Raw genomic sequence first — 25,725 nt, 5'->3', positions numbered from 1 at the left:
TCCTTGTATCCCATTCAGATAAATCACTGACAAGCAACTCTCCCACACCTCCAAAAGAAACAGCAGCAGCAGCTCAAAGTCATTCCTTTGAAATGTTGCTCCCTTTCAATACCGCTGCTTCAGCTCCTTCCAGAGTCAAGCTGATTGGACTATCCAATACAGAAATCAAACAGGTTATCATCCTTTAGTGCAGCTTGCATTGCACTGAGCTCTGACTTCAGCCTGTGGTTGCAAATCCACATGGGCGAGGGCACAGAACGTGGTGGCACAGAGGAACCAACACTGATGCTTCACCTCAGAGTTAAACTTCTAAACTGAGTTTCAAATATCAGTAAGTTTCCTCTCCACTACAGGAATATCAACACTATCCATCAAGCAATTCTCGGAATGAAGACTACATTTATAATAAACTTGGATACACCATAGAACAAAAGCCCCAAATAGTTTCAATGCACTACAACATGCAGACTTCAATTTCACTTCAAATAAAACCTCCTCCTATAGGGAAGCTGTTTGGGTTTCACTGTATTTTGGTCCCAGAGCCAGTTTTGCTAAAGTCGCTTCTTGAAATGAGAGAATGATTTGTTGAATGTTTTCATTTAAAAAACTACACAGCTCACCAATGCTGGTAAAGTCCTCAGTTTCCCTGTCTTTGGATCCGCCTCTCTAAGCTGGAGTTCATCCAAGGGCAATACTGGCATTGTGCTGAGATCTCTCTGTCTTTGGCAAACACCAACATAAAAGCAATATGAGGAACTGTTTACAGAAACAATTAACCAACAACAAAACAAGACAGGTTTAAAATGCACCCCTTCTATAAAAAGCACCCCTAGAGTCTGGAACCCCATCAAAACAAAGGAAACCTTTACACCACCAAACATCAGACTTCAGGAGACATCCAAGGATTAGGTGCATAGGCACAGAAAAAGCAGCTCCCCATGACTTAGAGTACAGCCATATTTTCTTTACAGCATTTACACGAAGCACTCACAAAGACATCCACAGGAGCACCAAAAAGAATTTTTGTTGGTGTAGTTTCTTTTGTGTAAATGCTTAAAATTCTCACATGGTTACTGAAAAGTCCTGTTAAGACCTCTCCTGTGTAGAGCCCTGTCGCCATAGTCTATGTCCAGATTTCAGAAATTCTAAGGGCGGTCATAAGACATCCTGCTAACATGTTATCAAAAGAAGATTCTGTGTTCTTATGAAGCAAGTTTATTAAATGATTATATACATAATATATATATTTTAAGGACATGAGATTAGACTAGAAAAGATGTTCGAGCTTTCACTTTTCTTTTATGCCCATTGCTTGTTTGATTCTGTACAAGCCCCTGTATTCTCACAGATACTGTTATTATAAAATTAGTTCTACTAAATGAAAAACCTTGCTATGGCAATTCAAGAGAAGATGTACCATTAAAAACACCCTTAAAAGTCTCAAATATTAAAAAGCTTGGAACCTGCAAGCTCAACAAAGCTTTTGTACTTTAATTTCTGTGGTTTTATAAAAGTACGATCATTTATTTCAAATGCTGTTAAAAAGTTGTATTCAAGTTAAAGTTTAAGACCCTGATCCTGAAGTTAGATGGATGTCTGTGGACCCTTATCCTCAGGCAGAACCACACTTATGCCATGTTCACCCAAGTGGATCCAAGTGCAGCATCCAAGCGTAAGCTGGAAATGACAGACTCTGGGTATATCTCAACCACAGCTGGAAGTAAACCTCCAGGCCAGTCAGACAGACTTGCACTAGTTGCGCTCAAGATAGTGCACTAAAAATGCCCAAGTGGACATTCTAGCTCAGGCTGGAGCTCAGGCTCAGAAGCCTTGGGATCAGATGGGCTTGAAAGCCCGAGGTTCCACCTGTGCCAGAACATCCACATTGCTATTTTTAGCACGCTAGCTTGAGCCTGGCTAGGGTGAATCTGTGTACCCATGCTGGGAGACTTGCTCCTAGGTGCAGTGTAGACATACCCTGAAAGGCTGAGGCTTTTGTCCATTAGCCACGTGAAATTTTAGATGACAAAACCTTTAATGTTTAACCTTTTAGATAAATGGATCTTATGACAAATGGATTTCTTATAAAATCCATTTAACAAAAAATATATTTCACCATGCTAATCCCAATATACAACCAGTGCGGTACTTGTGGGGAAGGGGGAGAGAACTATTTACAGCATTCTAAAAGCAATTAAAATGGTAAGCTTCACACCAGTGTTTTAAAAATATAGCTATGCAGGAATTTTCACATTTCTATGATAAATCACTGAGGCTGAAAAACCACAAGGATATTGCTTTTATTGTGAGACAAATTACGTTATTTTTCAGTCTTTGACACAAAATAAATTGTGAACTTACATTTCTAAAAACTGTTTTTAAAAATCTACTATACACATACCTTTAAAAACAAACAGACAAACAAGCAGCAGCTTAATTTTCTGAAGTGCTAAGCACCAAGAACTCCAGCTGATGTCAACAGGACTTACCGATGCTCAGTACCGACAAAAGTTAGACTGCTGACCAAGAGATTGTTGAGCTAAACAGGAAAAAGACGAGTAAGATATGCATTTTTCTATGCATTTTGGTTTAAGCCTTGAGGACACAACTCCCTGTGTATAGCTTTGGGGCTGCATCAGCAGATGGGACTAGTGTAAAAGCCAAGCAACTCTGCCAAGGGGAGACTGAACTGCTCTCCAGTGAGAGTCTTATTCCTGTCACACTGAAATGCTATTTGTCACGCATCTCCTGAGGGATCCCAGGAGATGTACCCTCAGGTGCAGAGGACAGGAGACACCTGGGGGACAAGAGGTCACATTGGTCCTCATATGCTGCATCAAATAACACAACAATGCTGATTAAAATAAGGGACTTGGTGGTACAGCTCCAGTGACTTGTGAAAGTGGCTGCAAACCTGCACTGATGTTACACAGATCACACATATTGTTAAAGAAACACCCCACCCGCTTCCACATGCAGGCACTGCCCCCAACTCCTTCCACTGACCCACTCCCCCCAGCCACCCCCACCTCCCCACCCACAGGCTCCGCCCCCCAACCCACCCCGCTGCCCCCCAACTGTCCCCCTGCCCCAATCACCCCGCTGCCCCCCACCCACCTCCCCCGACCCACCCCGCTGCCCCCCCAACTGTCCCCCTGCCCCCAGCCACCCCGCTGCCCCCCACCTCCCCTGACCCACCACATTGCCCAACTGTCCCACTCCTCTCAGCCACCCCCACCCACAGGCTCCGCCCCCCAACCCACCCCGCTGCCCCCCAACTGTCCCCCTGCCCCCAGCCACCCCGCTGCCCCCCACCTCCCCTGACCCACCCGGCTGCCCAACTATCCCCCTGCCCCCAGTCACCCCGCTGCCCCCCCACCTCCCCTGACCCACCCCGCTGCCCCCCAACTGTCCCCCTGCCCCCAGCCACCCCGCTGCCCCCCACCTCCCCGGACCCACCCCGCTGGCCCCCAACTGTCCCCCTGCCCCAATCACCCCGCTGCCCCCCCACCTCCTGCCCCACCCCGCAGCCCCCCAACTGTCCCCCTGCTCCCAGCCACCCCGCTGCCCCCCACCTCCCCGGACCCACCCCGCTGCCCAACTATCCCCCTGCCCCCAGTCACCCCGCTGCCCCCCACCTCCCCTGACCCACCCCGCTGCCCCCCAACTGTCCCCCTGCCCCCAGCCACCCCGCTGCCCCCCACCTCCCCGGACCCACCCCGCTGCCCAACTATCCCCCTGCCCCCAGTCACCCCGCTGCCCCCCACCTCCCCTGACCCACCCCGCTGCCCCCCAACTGTCCCCAGCCACCCCGCTGCCCCCCACCTCCCCTGACCCACCCCGCTGCCCCCCAACTGTCCCCCTGCCCCCAGTCACCCCGCTGCCCCCCACCTCCCCTGACCCACCCCGCTGCCCCCCAACTGTCCCCCTGCCCCCAGCCACCCCGCTGCCCCCCACCTCCCCGGACCCACCCCGCTGCCCAACTATCCCCCTGCCCCCAGTCACCCCGCTGCCCCCCACCTCCCCTGACCCACCCCGCTGCCCCCCAACTGTCCCCAGCCACCCCGCTGCCCCCCACCTCCCCTGACCCACCCCGCTGCCCCCCAACTGTCCCCCTGCCCCCAGCCACCCCGCTGCCCCCCACCTCCCCGGACCCACCCCGCTGGCCCCCAACTGTCCCCCTGCCCCAATCACCCCGCTGCCCCCCACCTCCTGCCCCACCCCGCAGCCCCCCAACTGTCCCCCTGCTCCCAGCCACCCCGCTGCCCCCCACCTCCCCGGACCCACCCCGCTGGCCCCCAACTGTCCCCCTGCCCCAATCACCCCGCTGCCCCCCACCTCCTGCCCCACCCCGCAGCCCCCCAACTGTCCCCCTGCTCCCAGCCACCCCGCTGCCCCCCCACCTCCCCTGACCCCCCACAGGCTCCGCCCCCCCCCGGCTGGTCCCCGCGCGCTGACCGGCGGCTCCAGCCCGTTACCGGCCCGTCCGGCTCTGACAGCTCAGCCCCGCCTCCCCCGGCCGGGCACTTCCGGGGTCAAAGGGCGCTTCCGCCACCGGCCGGAAAGGCGGCCCCGCGGGGTCCTCGTCGCTCCCTCAGGGCCGCGGCCCCCGGCGGGTCTCCGAGGAGGGTCCCCCCGGATCCCGCCCGGCCCGGCCCGGCCCCGCCCCGCCCCGGGCGAGCTGCCCCAGAAGAGCCGGGCTGGCGGGGCCCTCGGGGCCGCCCGCGCTCCGAGCAGGACCGACCCCGGCTTGTGCCCCGATCCCGAAGCGGCCCCGGCCAGGGCCCGGCCCGGGCGCTCGGGGCGGGCGCAGCGGGGCCCTGGTGGGCGCTTTGCCGCCATCGGCCCGGGCGGCGCGGGGGGGGACCCGCCGGGGGCTCTGCCCAAAGAAACCGGTTCCTCTTCCCGGCGCCGCCGCGCCCCCGTTGGCCCGGCAGCGCGCGTCTCTCCAGGGCACAGGGGAGCTGGGCGCTCGGGAGCCGCAGGGGCTGGACTCGGCGCCCAGGGAGGCCGCCGGGACGCTGGTGTTTTTCCCTGTGCGCCAGGGTGCGGCGCTCTCCCCTCCGTCCTCGGCGCGGACCCCCCGGTGCTCCGGGGCTGGGGCACCCACGGGGAAAACGGGCGGGTGCTTTGCACCCACCGGCGGCTCCCCGCCGCCCCCAGCCCGCCCCCTCCCCTGAGCCTGCCGCTGCCCCCTCGCTCCCAGCGCTCAGGCCGCGACACAGCCGGGCAGGAGGGGAAGAGGCAGGGATGTGGGGGAGGGGTCCAATGGGGGCAGAGTTGGGGGGTGGGGGCGGGGAAAGGGTGGAGTCAGGGCGGGAGGGGGCAGCTGCTGCTGAGGGCAGGCAAGGTCTCCCCACCCCCTGCTGGGCTCCTGCCCCTCCCCCGCCTCTTCCCCCGCCCTGCTGGGCTCCTGCCCCTCCCCCGCCTCTTCCCCCGCCCTGCTGGGCCCCTGCCCCTCCCCCGCTCCCTCCCTCCCCCGCCTCTTCCCCCGCCCTGCTGGGCTCCTGCCCCTCCCCCGCCTCTTCCCCTGCCCTGATGGGGTCCTGCCCCTCCCCCACTCCCTCCCTCCCCCGCCTCTTCCCCCGCCCTGCTGGGCTCCTGCCCCTCCCTCCCCCGCCTCTTCCCCCGCCCTGCTGGGGTCCTGCCCCTCCCCCGCCTCTTCCCCTGCCCTGCTGGGCTCCTGCCCCTCCCCCGCTCCCTCCCTCCCCCGCCTCTTCCCCCGCCCTGCTGGGCTCCTGCCCCTCCCCCGCTCCCTCCCTCCCCCGCCTCTTCCCCCGCCCTGCTGGGCTCCTGCCCCTCCCTCGCTCCCTCCCTCCCCCGCCTCTTCCCCCGCCCTGCTGGGCTCCTGCCCCTCCCCCGCCTCTTCCCCTGCCCTGATGGGGTCCTGCCCCTCCCCCACTCCCTCCCTCCCCCGCCTCTTCCCCCGCCCTGCTGGGCTCCTGCCCCTCCCTCCCCCGCCTCTTCCCCCGCCCTGCTGGGCTCCTGCCCCTCCCCCGCCTCTTCCCCTGCCCTGATGGGGTCCTGCCCCTCCCCCACTCCCTCCCTCCCCCGCCTCTTCCCCCGCCCTGCTGGGCTCCTGCCCCTCCCTCGCTCCCTCCCTCCCCTGCCTCTTCCCCCGCCCTGCTGGGATCCTGCCCCTCCCCCGCTCCCTCCCTCCCCCGCCTCTTCCCCTGCTGTGCTGGGATCCTGCCCCTCCCCCGCCCCCTCCCTCCCCCGCCTCTTCCCCTGCCCTGCTGGGGTCCTGCCCCTCCCCCGCTCCCTCCCTCCCCCGCCTCTTCCCCTGCCCTGCTGGGGTCCTGCCCCTCCCCCGCCTCTTCCCCTGCCCTGCTGGGGTCCTGCCCCTCCCCCGCTCCCTCCCTCCCCCGCCCCTTCCCCTGCCCTGCTGGGGTCCTGCCCCTCCCCCGCCTCTTCCCCCGCCCTGCTGGGGTCCTGCCCCTCCCCCGCCTCCCTCCTTCCCCCACCTCTTCCCCTGCTGTGCTGGGGTTTTGGCCCTCCTCCGCTCCCTCCCTCCCCTGCCTCTTCCCCCGCCCTGCTGGGGTCCTGCCCCTCCTCCACTCCCTCCCTGCCACGGATCAGCTGATGGCCCAGGACGGGGAGAAGCCAAGCCGCAGCGCGCTCTCTGCTTCCGGGACCTTGGGGAAGCGGGTGGAATCAGGGCATATCCCCTCCAGCCCCATGCTGTGAGCTGCTCTGGGCAGGGGGCTTGGAACACCCCACGACCCTAGCCCTCACCCCCATCCCTCTGCCCTGACCCCTGCACCCCCCAAACTACCAGCCCTCTGCCCTGACCCCTACAACCACCAAGCACACCCAGCCCTCTGCCCTGACCCCTGCACCCTCCTCACAGACCCTCCCAGCCATCTGCCCTGACCCCTTCACCCCCTCACATCCCCAGCCCTGACTCCAGCACCCCCACACATATCCAGCCCCCCCCACCCCATGCCCTGACTCCTGCACCCTCCTCACATGCCTCCAGCCCCATGCCCTGACTCTTGCACCCCCCACATTCCCACCCCCACCCTGAACACCAAAGGGAGCTCCTGCACCCACCCCCTCCACATTCCCACCTGCACCCCTTGCACCAAATGGGAGCTGCCCAGGTAAGCACTCCACACCCAAACCTCCTGCCCCAAGCCTGAGCCCCCTCCCTCATTCTAGCTCCTGGCCAGATCCTACACCCCAATCCCCAGTCTGCTTCTTCACCCGCAGCCCTGTGCTCAGTGCACTCAAATCCTCCGCTCAGTGCAGAGAGAGAGGAAGAGAATGGGCTAGAGCCAGGGAGGAGGTAGGTACCCACTCTATGTGGGCAGGGCCAGGATCCCAGACCGGCAGCAGGCTGAGCAGGGTGGGCAGCCAGGACTCTGGCTGGCAGGAGCCGGCGGACGGAGCCCCAGACCGGCAGCAGGCTGAGCAGGGTGGGCAGCCAGGACCCTGGCTGGCAGGAGCCGGCGGACGGAGCCCCAGACCGGCAGCAGGCTGAGTGGCTCAGCCCACCGCCAGTCTAGGGTCCCAGCCATTGACCCCGCTCAGCCCACTGCTGGTCTAGGGTCCCGGCCCCACTCAGGCCACTGCCGGTCTGGGGTTCTGGCTGCCGGCCCCTTGCCAGCCAGGGTCCTGGCCGCAGGCCCCGCTCAGTCCCCTGCCGGCCTAGGTGAACGGAAGCCCAGGCTGGCAGCAGGCTGAGCGGGCCGGCGGCATAAGATCAGCATTTTAATGTAATTTTAAATGAAGCTTCTTAAACATTTTGAAAACCTTGTTTACATGCGACAATAGTTTAGTTATATATAGACTTAAAGAGAAAGACCTTCTAAAAAAGGTTAAAATGTATTCCTGGCACACGAAACCTTAAATTAAAGTGAATAAATGAAGACTCAGCACACCACTTCTGAAAGGTTGCCGACCCCTGATTTAGACCATAGAGGGAATTCGTGTCCAAGCCAGAACCAAAATGTTACTGGATGCCAGGCCTGTACCCAGGGCCACCAGGCCACACTTCCCTAACATCTTTTTTCACAACAACCCTTTCATTGTAAAAGGGTGTCACAAATGTTCACGTGGTGTGAAAATACAGCTGGTGTAAAATACAAAAATAAATGTCTCCTGTTACAGGAGAGCCACGGGGATCTGGTGACCAGAATGACAGCCGGTGCCTGTCACAATCAGATATCTGCAGTTAAACTTTCCACCCACTGATTTCTTAAGCTCTGTTTTCTCTCGGGTATTTGAGGTGATTCCTGTACAATACAAGCCTGACATTGCAGGACAAGTACCATTCTTGTCAGTTAACACAGGCCCAACTGAAGTCAAAGAACAGGTTAGGCTTGTCAAGCTTATAAACGCACACTAAACCCAGAGGAATCAGACATTCCAGAACGAACCTTAATATTGGGGAACCTGTTACAAGCAGCCTTCTGGAGAGCAAAATATTTCCATTTCTGAAAGCTGGATTGTTGGCAGGTCCAATACACTTTTTTAACCAGACACTCGATTCTACTGTATTTGTGGAATTTCAACAAGTACTGTTGCAACTGGTGGGGTGAGGAGGAAAAGACAGTTATCTTTTCCATAATTGGTGTTCTTTGAGATGTGTTGCTCATGTCTAGTCAACAATAGGTGTGTGTGCTCGCCACGTGCACCGGTGCCGGAAGTTTTTCCCCTAGCAGTATCTGTAGGGGAGCAACCCCTGGAGTGGCAACTCCATGGCATGGTATAAGGGACGTGGCGCGCTCCCCCCACCCTCAGCTCCTTCTTCCCAGACAACTCCGACAGAGGGGAAGGAGGGCGGGGTGTGGAATGGACATGAGCAACACATCTCGAAGAACATCAGTTACGGAAAAGGAGTACTTGTGGCACCTTAGAGACTAACCAATTTATTTGAGCATGAGCTTTTGTGAGCTACAGCTCACTTCATCGGAAAAGGTAACTGTCTTTTATTCTTCGAGTGATTACTCATATGTATTCCACAATAGGTGATTCCAAGCTATATCTGTTGGAGGTGGGTAGGAGTTCACAGACTCTTGCGAGGGAGCACAGCCCTGCCGAACCCGGTGTCCTCCCTGGTTTGGGAGACAATCGCATAATGAGAGGTGAACATGTGAAGAGAAGACCATGTGGCAGCCCTACAAATGTCCTGAACGGGGACATGAGCTAAAAAGGCAGCCAACGAGGCTTGCGCCCTTCTCGAGTGTGCCCTCACAATCAACAGCGTGGGGATTCCCACCAGGTCATAACGGGTATGGATACATGAGGTGATCCAGTTGGAGAGCCACTGAGTGGAGATCGGCCGACCTCTCTTGCGTTCGCCCAAGGCTATGAACAGCTGCAAAGACTTCCTGAACAGCTTAGTCCGCTCCAGGTAAAAGGCCAGGGCCCGTCTCACATCCAGTGTGTGGAGGTGGTGCTCCTCACTGGATGCGTGGGGCTTGGGACAGAGGACCAGCAGGAAGATGTCCTGACCCATGTGATAGGAGGAGACTACCTTAGGGAGGAATGAAGGATGTGGATGGAGCTGGACTTTATGGAACACCGTGTACGGGGGCTTGGAGGTCAGGGCTCTGAGCTCCGAAACCCATCTAGCTGACGTGATCGCCACCAGGAAGGCTACCTTCCACGAGAGGTGCGACCGGGAGCACGTAGCTAGCAACTCAAAAGGGGGAACCCATCAATCGGGCCAGCACTGAATTCAGGTCCCACTGAGGGCCTAACATATGGGAAGAGATGATCCAATCCCTGAAGGAATTGACCAGTCATAGCATGGGAGAATACTAGGTGCCCCTGCACCAGTGGGTGGAAGGCCGATATTGCCACCAAGTGCACCTTGATGGACAAGGGCGCTAGACCTTGAGCTCTAGGATGAAGGAGGTAGTCTAAAATGAGTTGGATCAAAGCAGCCACAGGCGAAATGCCCTTCTCAGCCACCCACCAGGAAAACCGAGACCACTTCGCCAAGTAGGCCCGACACGTGTAGGGCCACCTGCTTTCCAAGAGGACATGCTGAACCCTTCCGAGCACGTCCTTTCCTCCCGGCCTACCCATTGAGCAGCCACACTGTGAGGTGAAGGCGGCCCTGGTCCTGAGAGATTAGGTCCAGGCGGGACGGCAGTGGCCATGGCGGGATGACTGCCAGGCTGATGGGGGTCCCGTAACAATGTTGCCTGGGCCAGGCCAGGGCAATCAGGAGGACCTGTCTGTTTTTATCTTTTCCAGGACCTTGCCAATCGGCGGGATCGGGGGGAAGGCATAGAGGAGCTGGACCGACCAGGATAGGAGGAAGGCATCGGAGATGGCGCCCACTCCCAGCCCTCCCCTGGTGCAGAAACAGGGACACCGGTGGTTCTGCCAAGTCGTGAACAGCTCCACCTGGGGAGTACCCCACTCTTGGAAAATCCTGTCCACCACCTCTGGGTGTGGTGACCACTCATGCTGAGAGGACAAATCTCAGCTCAGGCGATCCACCCACGAGTTCCGGGCACCCGGTAAGTGGGGGTCTGTAGGCGAATGCCGTGGGCTATGCAGAAGTCCCACAGCCTGAGGGCTTCCTGGCAGAGGGCAGAGGAGCGGACCCCGCCTTGCCTGTAGATGTAGAACATGGACGCTGTGCTGTCCGTGAGAACCATGACCACTCTGCCCTCCAGATGCGAGCGGAAGGCCACGCATGCCAGCCAGACCACCCTGAGCTCCTTGACATTTATATTCAGGGCAAGGTCCTGCGTGGACCACAGACCTTGGGTCTGAACGTTCCGCACATGGGCTCCCCACCCCAGGTCCGACGTGTTGGACACCAGCTCCACCGATGGGGGCCAGCCCCTGAACGGGATCCTGTGGAGCATGTTCCCCGGGGAGGACCACCACCGTAGGGAGGTGATCACCGGCTCGGGCACCGTGAGGACTTTGTCCATCCTGTCTCTGGACTGGGAGAACACCGAGGCCAACCAGAGCTGGAGGGGCCTCATCCTGAGCCTGGCATGGTGAACCACATATGTGCACGCTGACATGTGACCCAGGAGCTGGAGGCATGCTCTGGCTGTGATTGGGGAACCTTGTGACTGTGTCGACGAGCCCTTTCAGGGTCTCGAATCTGTCTGGTGGGAGGGAGGCCCTGGCTGATGTCGCGTCAAGGACTGCCCCAATAAACTCTATGCGCTGTACCAGGACTAACGGTGGACTTGGTGTCATTTACCAACAGGCCCAGGGTGGCACACGTGGCCAGGAGGAGCTCCACATGATCCCGCACCTGCGACCTGGAGTTGCTTTGGGACCAGTCAGTTGTCCAGGTAGGGGAAGATCTGGACCCCATGATGTCTGAGGTAGACCGCCACCACAGACGTGCACTTTGTGAACACCCTGGGAGCAGTGGACAGGCCAAACAGGAGGACCATAAATTGGTAATGCTCCTGCCCCACCGTGAAACGGAGGAAGCATCTGTGCCCCTCGAATATATGAATGTGGAAGTACGCGTCCTGCAGATCGAGGGCGCTGTACCAGTCCCAGGGATCCAGGGAGGGGATGATGGAGACCAGGAAGACCATGCAGAACTTGAGCTTCACCACGTACTGGTTCAGGCCTCGCAGGACCAGGATGGGCCTGAGCCCCCCTTTGGCCTTCGGGATAAGGAAGTAGCGGGAGTAGAACCCCTTGCCCATGAACTCCGCTGGCACCGCTCCCAAGCCAAGGAGCTGCTCCACTTCCTGCTTGAGAAGGGCCTCGTGAGAGGGGTCCCCCAGGAGGGATGGGGAGGAGGGCGGTTGGGCGGGGTAGAGGTAAACTGACTGAAGGGAGACGGTGTTGAGGACCCAACAGTTCGAAGTCAGCCGCGACCACTCTAAGAGAAAAGCACACAACCAGCTGGAGAAGGGAAACTTGATTGCAGGTGGATCCCTGGTATGAACTGGTAAGTTGCCCCCAAGCGTCCCGTCAAAACTGACGTTTCCCTGCCTGTTTACCCTTGGAGGGGCCAGGCTGGGGGGCAGACTGGGACTGCCTCTGCAGGCGTTTCTTATAGTCCCGAGACTTTTTATAGAGGGGCTCGTATTTAGAGTGGGTGGCCTGGGTGGGAGCCTGCTGCAGCTTAAACTTGGTCCTGGCCAGAGCCGGGACATAGAGGCCAAGTGTCTTAAGCATCGTCCGGGAATCTTTCAGTCCGTGCAATTTCACGTCCGTCTGTTCCACAGGCAGGGGCTTGCCATTAAACGGAAGGGCCTGTAAGGAGTTCTGCCCCTCACTGCACAGCCCGACAGCAGGAGCCACAACGCCCTCCTCATGGGCACCGCAGAGGCCATAGACCTTGCAGCCGTATCCGCGGCATCCAATGCTGCCTCCAGGGTTGCCCTGGCAGCCACTGTACCCTCCTCCACCAGAGCTTTGAACTCCTTCTTGTCACGCTCCTGGAAGGAGTCCTCAGATTTGGATAGAGAGCCCCACAAATTGAACTCATAAAGACCCAGAAGAGCCTGATGGTTTGTCACAACTGGAAGCTCGAGGACGAACAAACCTTTCTCCCAAACAAGTCCAGCCTCCTTGAGCCTTTATTTTTCAGGGTAGGGGCTGGTTGGCCCTGCCTCTCCCTGTGGTTGACTGACTTGACCAGGTAGGGGCAGGGTGGGTGTACGGGTATTCATGCCCCTTGGCGGGCACAAAGTACTTCCATTCTGCCCTCTTAGAGATGGGGGGCAAGGAAGCCGGGGTTTGCCACTAGGCGTTTGAAATTTTTGCCACCCCTTCGTGGAGTGGGAGGGCCACCCTGCCCGATGCCGAGAGGACATTGAATAGGGAGTCCGAGGGTTCCTCCTCCTCCTCAGCCTGAAGGTTGAGGCTCGATGCCACCCTTTTCAGTAGTTCCGGGTGGGCCTTGGAGTCCTCCTGTGGAATGGAGGGGGGAGGGGCCATAATCGCCTCATCAGGGGAGGATGCGGGTGCGGTACTCTCCGTACCCACCAGCACTGGAGGTTCCACCGCTTGGTCGCCCTCCAGGCACGGATCCGAAGATGCACGCCCCACTGACTCTTTCCCGGGAGGCTGGGAAAGGGAGGCCGACGGTCTTTCCGAGGCTCCGGCTACTGAGCGAGCCGCGCCGGGGGCCACGGTGCTGGCCCCAGAGCTCAGTGCCCCTGCACCTGCTGCGGCAGCGGTGGGGCCGCCTGTGTAGCCTGCCCAGCCTGCCCGTTGTCTGAAGACTATGAAGGGAGGCTGGGCTGGGGAACGCCTGCCGCTGTCCGTGGACTGGGAGGAGAGGTGGCCTCGGGGACGGTGCTGAGCACAAGACCATGATCCCGACGTGGAGGAACGGTGCCACCGATGGCAGCTGCTCTGCAATTGGCTCTGGCAGGCGGATCCGCGACAGCGAGGAGCCAGCGATCGACGCCGGGACAGTGGGAGCGGTGCAGCTGCGGGGTCCTGGAGCGAGACGAAGAACGGGAATGGCATTGACTCCCGTATCGCGACAGGCTACAGTAGCCTCTTGGAGACAAGGACCTCTGGTGCCGTCTGTCTTGGTCTCAACGGGGCCTGGAGCTCCTGTCTGTCGGAACCCAGCCAGACAGCCTGGTGGGGGTCGACAGGGCCTGGCGCGGACGGTGCACGGTGCGGTTGCTGAGCAGCGAATGGCGTCGGGAACCTTCCCTCGACCGCGAACGGTACCATCCAGGCGGCGACTGTGGGGGTCCAAGCGGTGGCCTGCCTCTGGACCGTGGAGCTGACGACGGTGGTGCTACTGGTACCAGCAGAGACAGAACATCCCAGGCCGCTCGCAGGGCCTGGGTGCATGAAGGGCGCCCAGACATCTGGGGAGGCCTGCGCCAAGTGGGCTGGGCTACTCCGCTCAACTCGAGTCGGAGGCCTGGAGGCCGACAGGGACCGAGAACTGCCCAGCATGGGTCTAGTCTCTCCCCCGGTCTTGCTCCGGTCTCTCGGTGGAAAAGTCCTCTTCTTAGCCTTCTTGGCGTGCCCCGCGGATGGGGAGAGGTGCCAACTGGTGGAAGGCACTGAAGGGTTGCCACACACCAACACCGGCACACCAGAGCGGCGCACCGGAGTCGGGGTCAACACTGACTCCATCAGAATGGCTCAGAGCCAAATTTCCCTTTCCTTTTTGGTCCAAGGCTTGAAAGATCTGCAAATCTCGCACCGACCGCTGAGGTGGGTTTCCCCCAGACAGCGTAAACAGTCTGCATGCGGGTCACTCACTGGCATCGGCCACCTGCAAGTGTCTCATGACTTAAAGCCCGGGGCATGGGGCATGCCCCGACCCGGGTACACTACAATAAACTAACCCTAATCTAAACTACTTTAACTAAAGGTACTACTAACTATGAACGAACAGGAGTTCAAGAGGAAAGCTGCAGATGAGCTGGAGCAGAGCAGTTCCAATGCACCTTCACTGGCGGCAGGAAGGAGCTGAGGGTAGAGGGAGTGTGCAGGGTCCCTGATACCGCGCCTAGAGGCGCCACTCCAGGGGTCGCTAGGGCCGCTCCCCTGTGGGTCCTGCTCAGGGGAAAATCTGGCGGCAGTGCACGTGGCGAGCACGCACACCTACTGCGGACTGCACATAAGCAATCGTTGGAAGAAGAAGAGAGATCTGAGGGTGATGACTGGGTGCTGGTGGATGCTGCAGATGAAAACGTTGGGTTGCTGTTGGCATTCACAGAGCATCTCCATGGGGTTTGGCGCTTCTGGGGTGGAGAAAAGAGCACTGACTGGTGGGGCTGCATCGTAATGCAGGTTTGGGACGATACAGAACTTTCGCATGCACAAGGCCATATTCCTGGATCTGTGTGCCGAGCTCATCCCAGCGCATGAACACCAAAAGAGAGCTGCATGGACAGTGGAGAAGCAAGTGGCGATCACACCTTGGAAGCTTGCAACACCAGATTGCTAAGAGTCAGTGAGCAGTCAGTCCAGAAAATCCACAGTGAGGGCCAGTCTCATCCAAGTGTGCAATGCCATTAAACATCTCCTGCTCCACAGTACACAACAGCTGTTAGAAAAGCCAACCGTAGAGCTGTACAGCTAAGGAAGGCCTAAAAAGAGTATTTAACAGTCAGCTATAGTAGTGTTGTGTGATACTTTTATGAATTAGTGAGCCTGGTGTGTAAAGATCTTAAATATGTCAAGGTTACTGACTCCCATAATCAACTTTGTAATGTCTCATTTATGCTTAGTATAAACTAATAAATATTCTCAGAGTTTCCAAAAATATAATTTTATTGTGTGCAAAGAGACAGGAAACAAAGTGCAAATATCCAAGTTAAAAACAGTTTAGCAGTACTGTAAAAATATGACTAAGGCTACGATTTTATCACGGAGGTCGCAGAAGTCACAGACTTCCGAAGACCTCCATGACTTTACCTGCTGGCAGCTGGAAGCTACAGGGTACCTCTGCCACCCAAGGCAGTGGGGCGGACCCGGAAGCTCCCAGCCACTGTAGGCAGCAGGAGGGACCCCGCAGCTTCTTGCCGCTGCGGGTGCCAGAGGGCTCTGAGCAGCCAGGGGCAAGGGGGAACTCTACAGCTCCTGGCTGGCCCCTGCAGTTCCTGGCCTCTGGTGGTGGGGGACCCCACAGCTCAGGGCTGAGAGGGAGGGAGAACCTGGAGCTCCAAGCCCTCATGGTGCTGGGGGACCCCGGAGCTCCCTGCCAGGCCCCCGCAGCTGCTCAGTGGCTCCCCATTTTGTGATGGATCTTTTTAGTAAAAGCTCACTCCATCGGGTGCCTGCAGTGGACTGTGTGCAGGGAGCTGGGGCTCCGGAAGCTTCTGTTCAAATAAACGGGCTGGTCTTGGAGGTGCCGCGAGTCTGGTATGTTAGTACGAGTACCTTTGGTGGGGGACCAACACCGGCCTCTAGAGCGACGCTTCTCAACTGCGGCCACCAGGGGTTTTTCGTGCGGCCACGACAGCCTCCTGGGCAGCGATGGGGGCGGGGAAGCAAAGCATCGGCCCCTTTCCCTCCCTCTTTGTTGCTCCTGGATGCGCCGCCCTGCGCTGCCTCTGGAGAAAGGTGGGGCACAACGCTGCAGGAGCAAGGCGAGTTCTTGACCCACTTGGGGGGTGGGGGTTGGGCGGCAGGCTCCAGCAGTGGGAATTCAGGAACCTGGCCATGGGGCCCCAGGCTCAGACCATGGGGCAGCAGGTACTGCCCCCCCACCTGCAGCTCTGGCCACTCGGCCCTGGACTCCAGCTGCGGGGCTTCAGCCTCTGGCCCCGGGTTCCAGTTGCGTGGCATCAGGTGCTGGCTCCCGGCTCCAGCCCCGAGCTCCGTCCGCGCAATGGCAGGCGCTGTCCCCAGGCGCCGACCCCCAGCCACACAGGAGCAGGCTCCAAGCATGGGGCTTTGGGCGCCAACCCCTGGCTCTGGCTGCAGGGCAGCAGGTACTGACCCCTGGCCGCAGAGCTTCAGTCGGCCTCTGGCCCCCGGTTCCGGCCGTGCGGTGGCGAGCGCTGGCCCCAGGCTCCAGCCACTCCTGCCTAGCCCCTGGTGCTGATCCCCTGCCCCACTGCACAGCAGCCGGCGCCGACCCACAGCTCTGTTCCCAGGCTCTGGCCACGTGGTGCCGGCCCTGGCCCTGGCCACGCAGCAGCGAGCGCTGACTCCTGGCTCCAGCCACGCACGCCTGGGCTCCGGCACATAGCTCCGGGTTCTGGCCGTGTGGCGGCAGGCACTAGCCCTGGGCGCTGACCCACAGCTTCGTCTGCCCGGCCGCAGGCTCCGATCCCTGGCTCCAGCCACGCAGTTCCCGTCCCCAGCTCCGGGTTCTGGCCGTGTGGCGGCAGGCACTAGCCCTGGGTGCTGTTAGAAGATAGATATTCAGGCCTGTCTGCAAAGGCCTAGACTTTAAGAAGTTAGGTGTATGTTTATCATTTAGCTAGTTACAGAGGTATAAAAGAAAGAATCAAAATCACTGTCTGCCAGTGTAAGGGCCGTTTCTCACTGTGACAGTCTGAGGCCCTGTGCTTAGGCTAAGGCCTTTGGCTAAGCAGCAGAGGCAGCCATAAGCTGGGAAGCGACGGGTCACCTCCTCACCAGTCACACTAAAATAAGGTGCTGTTGGGCTGTTAGGCATTATCAGGACAGGATTGTATTCCTATCACCTCCAGAGAAAGGGAAGTGCCTAGAAGATTTAAAGGAAACTTAGTTTGATAGCATCCTGTCTGGCAAGAACTCACTTATCAATAGCTGGGATGTGAAATCCTCACTCCTGTATTGTTTTGTCATTATAGTTCCCACTTTGCCATTAGAAAAGGAGGACTTGTGGCACCTTAGAGACTAACCAATTTATTTGAGCATGAGCTACAGCTCACGAAAGCTCATGCTCAAATAAATTGGTTAGTCTCTAAGGTGCCACAAGTACTCCTTTTCTTTTTGCGAATACAGACTAACACGGCTGCTACTCTGAAACCACTTTGCCATTGTTTGTCTGTATAATCTCTGTCTGGTTCTGTGATTGTTCTCGTCTGCTGTATAATTGATTTTGCTGGGTGTAAACTAATTAAGGTGGTGGGATATAACTGGTTAAATAATCATGTTACAATATGTTAGGATTGGTTAGTTAAATTTCAGGAAAATGATTGGTTAAGGTATAGCTAAGCAGAACTCAAGTTTTGCTATATAGTCTGCAATCAATCAGGAAGTGGTGGGTGGGGGGGGGAATGGGAACAGGGAATGCGGGTGGAGAAATTGGAATCATATTTTGCTAAAGGGGGAAATGGGAACAGGGAATGGGAGTAAGGAAGTTGGAATCATGTTTGGCTAAGGTCAGGAATGGGAACAGGGGCACAGGTGTAAGGCTCTGTGGTGTCAGAGCTGGGAAGGGGGACACTAAGGAAGGAAACTGGAATCATGCTTGCTGGAAGCTCCCCCCAATAAACATTGAATTGTTTGCACCTTTGGACTTTGGGTATTGTTGCTCTCTGTTCATGCGAGAAGGACCAGGGAAGTAAGTGGGTGAAGGAATAAGCCCCTAACAGGCACTGACCCACAGCTTTGTCTGCCTGGTCGCAGGCTCCGATCCCTGGCTTCAGCCACGCAGTTCCCGTCCCCAGCTCTGGGTTCTGGCCGCGGGCACTGAGCCCTGGCCCTGGCTGCATGGCAGCAGACACCAGGCCCTGGCTTTGGCCACACAACAGTGGGGCTCCTCACCCACCCCCATCGCCCCTGGCCCCTGCTGCCTCCCACGGCCATGTATCCATTCTCCCACATTGCCCTGGTCTCCTGCTGCCTTCCTGGCCCCACATCCACCCCCCACATTGCCCTCAGGCCCCCCCTGCCCGGCATCCACACACCCCCTCATTGCCCCAGGCTCCCACAGCCTCCCCAGCCCCGCATCCACCCCCCCATTGCCCCAGGACCCCCTGCCTCCCTGTTCCTGCATCCACACCACCCCATTGCCCTGGGGCCCCCCTGTCCAGCATCCATTCTCCCCACTGCCCTAGGCCTCCCCTGCCTCCCCCGGCCCTGCATCCATTCCCCCCCATTTCTTGGGCCTCCCCTGCCCCGCATCCATCCCACAATTGCCTGTGGCCCCTGCTGCCTCCCTCTTCGGCCCCCCCATGCAGGGCTTAATGGGTCCTGGGGCTTGCTGAGAAGAGCGATATGACCAAAAAAGCAAGTATCACTTTTCACAGCAGATTTACTAGCCATCTCTGAAAAGTGATACTTGCATGTTTGTTAATATCACTTATCACTTTTCATAGCCTCCCAGGTAGGGACTTAGTGTGCTGTGATATTAACAAACATACAAATGTCACCTTTCACAGCAAGCCCCAGGACCCACGAAGCCCTGGACAGAGGGGTCTGAGGGGGGAGGTAGCATTATTTTTGTTATTGAGTCTGCCAAAAACCCCTACAAATACACATTACAATGATTGTAATAATTGTAATTGTAATGATCCGGGGAAGTCCCGGATGACTGGAAAAAGGCTAATGTAGTGCCAATCTTTAAAAAAGGGAACAAGGAGGATCCTGGGAACTACAGGCCAGTCAGCCTCACCTCAGTCCCTGGAAAAATCCTGGAGCAGGTCCTCAAAGAATCAATCCTGATGCACTTGCATGAGAGGAAAGTGATCAGGAACAGCCAGCATGGATTCACCAAGGGAAGGTCATGCCTGACTAATCTAATCGCCTTTTATGATGAGATTACTGGTTCTGTGGATGAAGGGAAAGCAGTGGATGTATTGTTTCTTGACTTTAGCAAAGCTTTTGACACGGTCTCCCACAGTATTCTTGTCAGCAAGTTAAGGAAGTATGGGCTGGATGAATGCACTATAAGGTGGGTAGAAAGTTGGCTAGATTGTCGGGCTCAACGGGTAGTGATCAATGGCTCCATGTCTAGTTGGCAGCCGGTATCAAGTGGAGTGCCCCAAGGGTCGGTCCTGGGGCCGGTTTTGTTCAATATCTTCATAAATGATCTGGAGAATGGTGTGGATTGCACTCTCAGCAAATTTGCGGATGATACTAAACTGGGAGGAGTGGTAGATACGCTGGAGGGGAGGGATAGGATACAGAAGGACCTAGACAAATTGGAAGATTGGGCCAAAAGAAATCTGATGAGGTTCAACAAGGATAAGTGCAGGGTCCTGCACTTAGGATGGAAGAATCCAATGCACCGCTACAGACTAGGGACCGAATGGCTCGGCAGCAGTTCTGCGGAAAAGGACCTAGGGGTGACAGTGGACGAGAAACTGGATATGAATCAACAGTGTGCCCTTGTTGCCAAGAAGGCCAATGGCATTTTGGGATGTATAAGTAGGGGCATAGTGAGCAGATCGAGGGACGTGATCGTTCCCCTCTATTCGACATTGGTGAGGCCTCATCTGGAGTACTGTGTCCAGTTTTGGGCCCCACACTTCAAGAAGGATGTGGATAAATTGGAGAGAGTCCAGCGAAGGGCAACAAAAATGATTAGGGGACTGGAACACATGAGTTATGAGGAGAGGCTGAGGGAGCTGGGATTGTTTAGCCTGCAGAAGAGAAGAATGAGGGGGGATTTGATAGCTGCTTTCAACTACCTGAAAGGGGGTTCCAAAGAGAATGGCTCTAGACTGTTCTCAATGGTAGCAGATGACAGAACGAGGAGTAATGGTCTCAAGTTGCAGTGGGGGAGGTTTAGATTGGATATTAGGAAAAACTTTTTCACTAAGAGGGTGGTGAAACACTGGAATGCGTTACCTAGGGAGGTGGTAGAATCTCCTTCCTTAGAGGTTTTTAAGGTCAGGCTTGACAAAGCCCTGGCTGGGATGATTTAACTGGGAATTGGTCCTGCTTCGAGCAGGAGGTTGGACTAGATGACCTTCAGGGGTCCCTTCCAACCCTGATATTCTATGATTCTATGATTGGGATGTGAATCTGTGCATATTTAATTTTTTCTAAAATTAATTATTTTAGGAAAAAATTGTCAGTGCAGCCACCAGTGAGAGTTGGTGGCCACACTCAGAGGCCACCAACAAATTTGTTGTGAGAACCCCTGTGCTAGAGGGACCTTGGTAAATTCTCTCACTTGCTGTACCAATAGTCTGTTGTAACCCAGGATCTATGTAAGAGGCAAGCATTGTCTACAAGGCACTCCTAGGTGCCATTAAAGGACCCCTGAATCAGCTCAGCATACTTGCTCATGGTTACTGCTCTTGGCACCTCCACAAAATGGTTGATAATGGTTCAAAATCTTTTCCATATCAGGACTCATTCCCCCATAGACCAGTCCTTACTCCCTTTTTGCAATCTGGTACCATGTTCTTAACCACTAGGTGAAGAACCCTTGGCTTACTGCCATACGCATTGCAACCAAAAAGCTCAACTGTGGATCAGAAACCTAAACTTTGAACTAATTGGACCCCATAATAACCTTGCTTTGTCATGAATTCTACTTTTATATAATGCACTCTCTCGATTCAAACCTTCCATAAGTGGCTGTTGGGGTAGCCATTGTCCAATTTTATGTTTCATGTGACAGTTCTTTGAGCTCTTAGGGCTGTCTTTTCCCATAGCCGCTTTGAGGCTATCCACAAGCAATGCTTACAAAGGGTATTTGTACATCCTTTAAAAAAAATTACAGCATAGATTGTGATAACATGACTACTGTATTTTTGGACTGATTTTGGATTTTTACTCTGTGTCTGAGCTCTATCAAAGGGGAAAAGGAATGAATGCTCTTCAGGAGAAGGTGTCCACTAGGACATGGACTTCTGTCCAATGATGACAATGCAGTGAAGCAAGGATGGCTAACCAGTTGGAAGGTCCTTTTGGATTCTTTAAATTGAAGACTCTTCTGCCCAACTCTGGGGTCACTCCAGGTGAAAATGAAAGATCCTCTGGCGCTTTCTGACAATAAGGGATAATTCTAGTGTCCTGTCCAATGGTCTTTCCATAACCAGAAAATAACATCCAACGATAACATTCAATTGGTTGGTAGTTGGTAAGCACACAAAGTCTACAGTCATTGCATTAGAGAACAATACATTACTGGAAAAGCATTTTGAAGTAACTCAAGTATGAAAGGGGCTAAATAAAAGCAAATTCTGATATGTAATTGAAAACCTGCTGTTATCATAGAATCATAGAATATCAGGGTTGGAAGGGACCTCAGGAGGTCATCTAGTGCAACCCCCTGCTCAAAGCAGGACCAATCCCCAACTAAATCATCCCAGCCAGGGCTTTGTCAAGCCTGACCTTAAAAACCTCAAAGGAAGGAGATTCCACCACCTCCCTAGGTAACGCATTCCAGTGCTTCACCACCCTTCTAGTGAAAAAGTTTTTCCTAATATCCAATCTAAACCTCCCCCACTGCAACTTGAGACCATTACTCCTTGTTTTGTCATCTGCCACCACTGAGAACAGTTTAGAGCCATCCTCTTTGGAATCCCCTTTCAGGTAGTTGAAAGCAGCTATCAAATCCCCCCTCACTCTTCTCTTCCGGAGACTAAACAATCCCAGTTCCCTCAGCCTCTCCTCATAAGTCATGTGTTCCAGTCCCCTAATCATTTTTGTTGCCCTCCGCTGGACGCTTTCCAATTTTTCCACATTCTTCTTGTAGTGTGGGGCCCAAAACTGGACACAGAACACCAGGTCAAATAGAGGGGAACGATCACGTCCATAGATCTGCTGGCAATGCCCCTACTTATAGAGCCCAAAATGCCGTTAGTCTTCTTGGCAACAAGAGCACACTGCTGACTCATATCCAGCTTCTCGTCCACTGTAACCCCTAGGTCCTTTTCTGCAGAACTGCTGCCGAGCCGCTCAGTCCCTAGTCTGTAGTGGTGCATGGGATTCTTCCTTCCTAAGTGCAGGACTCTGCACTTGTCCTTGTTGAACCGCATCAGATTTTTTTGGCCCAATCCTCGAATTTGTCTAGGGCCCTCTGTATCCTATCCCTACCCTCCAGCGTATCCACCTCTCCTCCCAGTTTAGTGTCATCTGCAAACTTACTGAGGGTGCAGTCCACACCATCCTCCATATCATTTATGAAGATATTGAACAAAACCGGCCCCAGGACCGACCCTTGGGGCACTCCGCTTGATCATAGAATCATAGAATATCAGGGTTGGAAGGGACCCCTGAAGGTCATCTAGTCCAACCCCCTGCTCAAAGCAGGACCAATTCCCAGTTAAATCATCCCAGCCAGGGCTTTGTCAAGCCTGACCTTAAAAACCTCTAAGGAAGGAGATTCTACCACCTCCCTAGGTAACTCATTCCAGTGTTTCACCACCCTCTTAGTGAAAAAGTTTTTCCTAATATCCAATCTAAACCTCCCCCACTGCAACTTGAGACCATTACTCCTCGTTCTGTCATCTGCTACCATTGAGAACAGTCTAGAGCCATCCTCTTTGGAACCCCCTTTCAGGTAGTTGAAAGCAGCTATCAAATCCCCCCTCATTCTTCTCTTCTGCAGGCTAAACAATCCCAGCTCCCTCAGCCTCTCCTCATAAGTCATGTGTTCCAGTCCCCTAATCATTTTCGTTGCCCTTCGCTGGACTCTCTCCAATTTATCCACATCCTTCTTGAAGTGTGGGGCCCAAAACTGGACACAGTACTCCAGATGAGGCCTCACCAATGTCGAATAGAGGGGAACGATCACGTCCCTCGATCTGCTCGCTATGCCCCTACTTATACATCCCAAAATGCCATTGGCCTTCTTGGCAACAAGGGCACACTGCTGACTCATATTGAGCTTCTCGTCCACTGTCACCCCTAGGTCCTTTTCCGCAGAACTGCTGCCTAGCCATTCGGTCCCTAGTCTGTAGCTGTGCATTGGGTTCTTCCGTCCTAAGTGCAGGACCCTGCACTTATCCTTATTGAACCTCATCAGATTCCTTTTGGCCCAATCTTCCAATTGGTCTAGGTCCTTCTGTATCCTATCCCTCCCCTCCAGCGTATCTACAACTCCTCCCAGTTTAGTATCATCCGCAAATTTGCTGAGAGTGCAATCCACACCATCCTCCAGATCATTTATGAAGATATTGAATAAAACCGGCCCCAGGACTGACCCTTGGGGCACTCCACTTGATACCGGCTGCCAACTAGACATGGAGCCATTGATCACTACCCGTTGAGCCCGACAATCTAGCCAGCTTTCTACCCACCTTATAGTGCATTCATCCAGCCCATACTTCCTTAACTTGCTGACAAGAATACTATGGGAGACCGTGTCAAAAGCTTTGCTAAAGTCAAGAAACAATACATCCACTGCTTTCCCTTCATCCACAGAACCAGTAATGTCATCATAAAAGGCGATTAGATTAGTCAGGCATGACCTTCCCTTGGTGAATCCATGCTGGCTGTTGCTGATCACTTTCCTCTCATGCAAGTGCTTCAGGATTGATTCTTTGAGGACCTGCTCCATGATTTTTCCAGGGATTGAGGTGAGGCTGACTGGCCTGTAGTTCCCAGGATCCTCCTTCTTCCCTTTTTTAAAGATTGGCACTACATTAGCCTTTTTCCAGTCATCCGGGACTTCCCCGGTTCGCCACGAGTTTTCAAAGATAATGGCCAGTGGCTCTGCAATCACAGCCGCCAATTCCTTCAGCACTCTCGGATGCAACTCGTCCGGCCCCATGGACTTGTGCACGTCCAGCTTTTCTAAATAGTCCCTAACCACCTCTATCTCCACAGAGGGCTGGCCATCTCTTCTGCATTTTGTGATGCCCAGCGCAGCAGTCTGGGAGCTGACCTTGTTAGTGAAAACAGAGGCAAAAAAAGCATTGAGTACATTAGCTTTTTCCACATCCTCTGTCACTAGGTTGCCTCCCTCATTCAGTAAGGGGCCCACACATTCCTTGGCTTTCTTCTTGTTGCCAACATACCTGAAGAAACCCTTCTTGCTACTCTTGACATCTCTGGCTAGCTGCAGCTCCAGGTGCGATTTGGCCCTCCTGATAACATTCCTACATGCCCGAGCAATATTTTTATACTCTTCCCTGGTCATATGTCCAACCTTCCACTTCTTGTAAGCTTCTTTTTTATGTTTAAGATCCGCTAGGATTTCACCATTAAGCCAAGCTGGTCGCCTGCCATATTTACTATTCTTTCGACTCATCGGGATGGTTTGTCCCTGTAACCTCAACAGGGATTCCTTGAAATACAGCCAGCTCTCCTGGACTCCTTTCCCCTTCAAGTTAGTCCCCCAGGGGATCCTGGCCATCCGTTCCCTGAGGGAGTCGAAGTCTGCTTTCCTGAAGTCCAGGGTCCGTATCCTGCTGCTTACCTTTCTTCCCTGCGTCAGGATCCTGAACTCAACCAACTCATGGTCACTGCCTCCCAGATTCCCATCCACTTTTGCTTCCCCCACTAATTCTACCCGATTTGTGAGCAGCAGGTCAAGAAAAGCGCCCCCCCTAGTTGGCTCCTCTAGCACTTGCGCCAGGAAATTGTCCCCTACGCTTTCCAAAAACTTCCTGGATTGTCTATGCACCGCTGTATTGCTCTCCCAGCAGATATCAGGAAAATTAAAGTCACCCATGAGAATCAGGGCATGCGATCTAGTAGCTTCCGTGAGCTGCTGGAAGAAAGCCTCATCCACCTCATCCCCCTGGTCCGGTGGTCTATAGCAGACTCCCACCACTACATCACTCTTGTTGCACACACTTCTAAACTTAATCCAGAGACACTCAGGTTTTTCTGCAGTTTCGTACTGGAGCTCTGAGCAGTCATACTGCTCCCTTACATACAGTGCTACTCCCCCACCTTTTCTGCCCTGCCTGTCCTTCCTGAACAGTTTATAACCATCCATGACAGTACTCCAGTCATGTGAGTTATCCCACCAAGTCTCTGTTATTCCGATCACGTCATAGTTCCTTGACATCACCAGGACCTCCAGTTCTCCCTGCTTGTTTCCAAGGCTTTGTGCATTTGTATATAAGCACTTGAGATAACCTGTTGATCGCCCCTCATTCCCAGTATGAGGCAGGAGCCCTCCCCTCACAGACATTCCTGCCTGTGCTTCCTCCCGGTATCCTGCTTTCCCACTTACCTCAGGGCTTTGGTCTCCTTCCCCCGGTGAACCTAGTTTAAAGCCCTTCTCACTAGGTTAGCCAGCCTGCTGGCAAAGATGCTCTTCCCTCTCTTCGTAAGATGGAGCCCGTCTCTGCCCAGCACTCCTCCTTCATGGAACACCATCCCATGGTCAAAGAAACCAAAGCCTTCTCTCCGACACCACCTGCGTAGCCATTCGTTGACTTCCACGATTCGATGCTCCCTACCTAGGCCTTTTCCTTCCACGGGGAGGATGGACGAGAACACCAC

General features: G+C 55.4%; 1 protein-coding gene and 1 long non-coding RNA gene across 9 annotated transcripts in view; one reads left to right on the top strand and one right to left on the bottom strand.

The window, feature by feature from the left end:
• The window catches only part of ASCC2 (activating signal cointegrator 1 complex subunit 2), a 48,582-nt gene extending 43,468 nt beyond the window's left edge, over positions 1-5,114 (bottom strand). Inside the window, exons 1-3 of one of the 8 annotated variants that reach the window (XM_084648860.1) lie at positions 4,459-5,114; positions 2,402-2,539; positions 621-720 (exon numbers count right to left, since the gene is read on the bottom strand). In XM_084648860.1, the coding sequence (XP_084504986.1) occupies positions 621-701 (81 nt within the window). In that variant the 5' untranslated portion in view covers positions 702-720; positions 2,402-2,539; positions 4,459-5,114. Of the gene's footprint in view, positions 1-620; positions 721-2,401; positions 2,987-4,458 lie in introns of those variants that run through there. The other 7 variants (XM_084648865.1, XM_084648859.1, XM_084648866.1 and 4 more) reach the window with 7 other exon arrangements.
• Positions 5,115-7,556: 2,442 nt separating this feature from the next.
• On the top strand, positions 7,557-15,174 carry LOC311531477. Its single transcript, XR_014714225.1, has 3 exons — positions 7,557-10,478; positions 11,189-11,893; positions 12,174-15,174. It is a non-coding gene; the product is annotated as an uncharacterized lncRNA (long non-coding RNA).
• Positions 15,175-25,725: the final 10,551 nt, after the last annotated feature.

Source organism: Lepidochelys olivacea (assembly GCF_965140295.1).
Source record: "Lepidochelys olivacea isolate rLepOli2 genome assembly, chromosome: 15".
NCBI lineage: Eukaryota > Metazoa > Chordata > Testudines > Cheloniidae > Lepidochelys > Lepidochelys olivacea.
The sequence above is the reverse complement of the archived record's forward strand: the minus strand, read 5'-3'. Positions and strand labels throughout refer to the sequence as shown.